At 39.6% G+C, this 4,589-nt stretch overlaps 1 protein-coding gene across 1 annotated transcript; it reads right to left on the bottom strand.

The window, feature by feature from the left end:
- Nucleotides 1-3,338: 3,338 nt before the first annotated feature.
- On the bottom strand, nt 3,339-4,294 carry LOC133087741 (14-3-3 protein theta-like). The gene has a single exon (XM_061185344.1). It carries the CDS (start codon nt 4,160-4,162, stop codon nt 3,422-3,424), a length of 741 nt encoding a protein of 246 aa, XP_061041327.1. The 5' UTR covers nt 4,163-4,294; the 3' UTR covers nt 3,339-3,421.
- Between the last annotated feature and the right edge of the window lie 295 nt (nt 4,295-4,589).

Raw genomic sequence — 4,589 nt, 5'->3', positions numbered from 1 at the left:
CCAAACCGTCTTTATGTCTTAATACGAATTGATCTCCAAAACGTACTGTTAAATGCAAAACACTGGGTATGTGCTGGGGCGGGGAGTATATATAATACACAATACATATATAATATGTGTTTCCTTGGATATGGTTTTAAAAGACAATATAGGTTTAGAAAGACAACCAAGAAATGATTATTATTGTAAGAGAGTAAGTGGGAATCTAGGGGAAAGTGTTGGGAGGGAATGTTTTCACTTAATCCTTTTCACCTTTTACATTTGAATTGAATGTGGATTTTGACATTCTAAAGAAAAGGAAAAGAATTCGGCTACAGGATTTTTGTGGGGATTAACAAGTATTTTTATTACACATAGGCATGTTTCTTTAGTGTGGACTTTTAAAAGTTCTTAATGTATTATCTTTCATATCTTTTCCTTACTCCTGCCAGGTAGTTTATCTTGAAGCAATCATCCCAGTTATTCTAGAAAGGCACTATCCAGTCTGCTGTTAAAAGCTGTGGGTGAGGACTTCCCTGGTGGCGCAGTGGTTAAGAATCCGCCTGCCAATGCAGGGGACACGGGTTCGAGCCCTGGTCCGGGAAGATCCCACATGCCAAGGAGCAGCTAAGCCCGTGTGCCACAACTTCTGAAGCCCGCGCGCCTAGAGCCCGTGCTCTGCAACAAGAGAAGCCACCGCAATGAGAAGCCCATGCACCGCAACGAAGAGTAGCCCCCACTCACTGCAACTAGAGAAAGCCCGCGTGCAGCAATGAAGACCCAACACAACCAAAAGTAAATACATTAAAAAAAAAAAAAAGCTGTGGGTGAATACCAGTAGTTCCTGATGATATTGGGAAATATCAGACAATGTAGTTTTCAGAAGAGAGCAGTCATACTTTTGAAATCAAGCTGTTCTTCCATGTGGATTTTTCATTTTCCATTTTTAAAAATTTTTGAATGGGCAATTCATTTTTAAAAAATTGAGGTATAATTGATTTGCAATATTGTTAGTTTCAGGTATACAGCAAAATAATTCAGTTATATGTATAAATATATTTTCAGATTATTTTCCATTATAGATTATTACAAGATATTGAATATAGTTCCCTGTGTAAATTCTTGTTGCTTATCTATTTTATATATAGTCGTATCTGTTAATCCCATACTCCTAATTTATCCTCCCCCTCTCCTTCCCCTTTGGTAGCCATAAGTTTATTTTCTATGTCTATGAGTCTGTTTCTGTTTTATTAATAGATTCATTTGTATTATTTTTTAGATTCCACATATAAGTGATATCATATAATATTTGTCTTTCTCTTTCTGACTTCAGTTAGTATGATAATCTCTAGGTCCATCGATGTTGCAGCAAATGACAATATTTCATTCTTTTTTATGGCTGAGTAATATTCCATTGCATATATATACTACATCTTGTTTATCCATTTATCTGTTGATGGATACTTAGGTTGCTTCCATATCTTGGCTATTATAAACAGTGCTGCTGTGAACATTGGGGTACATGTATCTTTTTTGCCCTCAACTTCAAACATATTATTTATTTGCTTTTCTGTTTGTTTGAGTTCTAATGAACAAGAAACTTTGGGAAGGAAAAGCAAATAACATTCTTACCTGAGTAATCAGATCATAGTATTAATGGTTAATTAAATTATACTTAATACTTTTGGAGGTTACAAACCCTTAGAGAATACTATGAAAACGATCTTCTTTCCAGAGAAACACACATACACAAAATGTTGTATACAATTTTGGGGAGCAGGTAGTATTTACGTACTTTTTGAAGCCCATCACAGCTTAGTTTTCTGAGTTCAGGTTAGGAACTCCTGGTTAAATAATCTTTAAGATCCTTTCTGGTTGTGTTTTCCTAAGATAAGACAAGTGCCAGTCTTGTATCCTTACCTGTATATGGCACCAATCACTTCTTCTTTGTCTTCCCAACAAATCCTATACGGAAAGAAAAAAAATTGAATGCAAGCCTTCTTGTCTATTTCACACTTGGGAAACTTGGATCTGCAGCTCTACCTTGGTGAGGTCCAACTATTTGGATCAACTTTTGATTATTTTATTTTTTAATTAATTTTTATTGGAGTATAGTTGCTTTACAATGTTGTATTAGTTTCTACAGCACAGCAAAATGAGTCAGCCGTACACATACATATATCCCTTCCCTTTTGGACTTCCTTCCCATTCAGATCACCACAGTGCATTAAGTTCCCTGTGCTATACGGCATGTTCTCATTAGCTATTTATTTTATACGTAGTATCAATAGTGTATATGTGTCAATCCCAATCTCCCAATTCCTCCCACCCCCCTTCCCCCTTGGTATCTATAGATTTGTTCTCTATGTCTGTGTCTCTATTTCTGCTTTGCAAATAGGATCATCCATACCATTTTTCTAAATTCCACATATATGTGTTAATATACAATATTTGTTTTTCTCTCTCTGACTTACTTCACTCTGTATGACAGTCTCTAGGTCCATCCACATCTTTACAAATGACCCAATTTCATTCCTTTTTATGGCTGAGTAATATTCCATTGTATACATGTACCGCATCTTGTTTATTCATTTGTCTGTTGTTGGATACTTAAGTTGCTTCCATTTCTTGGCTATTATAAATAGTGCTGCTGTGAACATTGCGGTATATATATATATCTTTTTGAATTAGAGTTTTCATCTTTTCTGGATATGTGCCCAGGAGTGGGATTGCTGGATCATATGGTAGCTCTATTTTTAGTTTTTTTTTTTGTAAGTGAATTTTTATTGGGAAGGGAAGTTGTCAACTTAAACAGCAGCAAATGAAGAGTGAATGAGGAAACTCCCTGTTGTCACAGATACACAAGACCTCCATCATATATGATACAGGAGGCATTTTAATTTGTGACCCCCAGCCTCAAAACGTCAAATGCTTTTCCATTCAATCTAATACTTCTGGATTCCTACCAAAAAGGAATATATTAAGAGGATGGAAAAGTTGCTTACTGAAAGAAAATCCCCGAAGAAGAGTAAGGGAGGGAATGTAGAAATTAAGAAGTTATGTAGAACACTGTTTAAATTGTAATTAACTACATTTTCATATCTTCACAGTAATACAAAACACAGTCACTTGCAGAACTGGTTCAGATTACTCAAATACCAGATACATTTTTAGTCCTCTACATAAGTGTTTGGAAGTTACTTATGTTTATATGAAATGAAGCTATTAATACTTTTCTACAGCAGTAACTGCACACCAGGAAGGCCAAGACAAACACAAATCAAGGAATGGAGTTTTCCCAAAGCTGCAGTGTGAAAAGACTATAAACAGTTGATTCCATACATGAATGGGTTTCTTTGCTATAGGAAATCCAAATGGAATAAGGAATGGAGATGAGTAAAAAGGTTTCTTGAGGGGAAGAAGGATGACACCCTGTATGCACTTAGTTCTCTGCCCCTTCTGCCGCATCACGTTCTTCTCCTGCACTGTCTGATGTCCATAATGTTAGGTTGTCTCTAAGCAACGGCATGATGAGGGTGCTGTCTTTGTATGAGTCTTCATTCAGTGTATCAAGTTCTGCAATGGCCTCATCAGAAGCCGTTTTAGCCAGTGTGCAGGCAAGTTCTGGGTTATTAAGGATCTCATAGTAAAATACAGAAAAGTTAGGAGCCAGCCCCAGGCGGATTGGGTGTGTGGGTTGCATCTCTTTCTTGCTTATGTCAAAAGCCTCTCGGTAAGCTCCTTGGGAATTATCTATCGTTCGTTTCCGATCATCACCACAAGCAACTTCAGCAAGGTCCCGGAAATAATCCCCCTTCATCTTCAGATAGAAGACCTTACTCTCTGGATTAGTTGCATTGGCTATTAAATACTTAGCCAACAATTCCAGGACCGTGGTGCACATGGACCGCAGTTCGGACTCCACTTTCTCCCGATAGTCCTTAATCAGCTGCAGCTTCTGGTCGGAGGTGTCGGTCTTCTGCTCGATGCTCGAGATGACCCTCCAGGCGGACCTGCGGCCCCCGACCACGTTCTTGTAGGCCACCACCGAGAGCAGGTTGCGCTCCTCGTTGGACAGTTCGGCGCCCTGCTCCGTCACGGCCTTCATGCAGGTGGCCACGTCGTCGTAGCGCTCGGCCTGCTCGGCCAGCTTGGCCTTCTGGATCAGCTCCGTCTTCTCCATGGGGCCGGGGACAGGACAGCGAGGGCGAGCACCGACCCGGATGCCGAGGAGGAGTGCGGAGGGCCTTTACGTCTCCGCGGCCGTGGCGCGAGTCCCACCACTTTGATCCGCCTTTGGCTTTAGCCGAGGACCCTCCCGTCTCCTATTTTTAGTTTTTAAAGGAGCCTCCATACTGTTTTCCATAGTGGCTGCATCAATTTACATTCCCACCAACAGTGTAGGAGGGTTCCCTTTTCTCCACACCCTCTCCAGCATTTATTATTTGTAGACTTTTTGATGATGGCCGTTCTGACTGGTGTGAAGTGGTTCCTCATTGTAGTTTTGATTTGCACTTCTCTAATAATTAGCAACATTGAGCATTTTTTCATGTGCCTGTTGGTCATCTGTATGTCTTCTCTGGAGAAATGTCTATTTAGGTCTTCTGCCT

Source organism: Eubalaena glacialis, chromosome 3 (assembly GCF_028564815.1).
Source record: "Eubalaena glacialis isolate mEubGla1 chromosome 3, mEubGla1.1.hap2.+ XY, whole genome shotgun sequence".
Lineage (NCBI taxonomy): Eukaryota > Metazoa > Chordata > Mammalia > Artiodactyla > Balaenidae > Eubalaena > Eubalaena glacialis.
The sequence above is the reverse complement of the archived record's forward strand: the minus strand, read 5'-3'. Positions and strand labels throughout refer to the sequence as shown.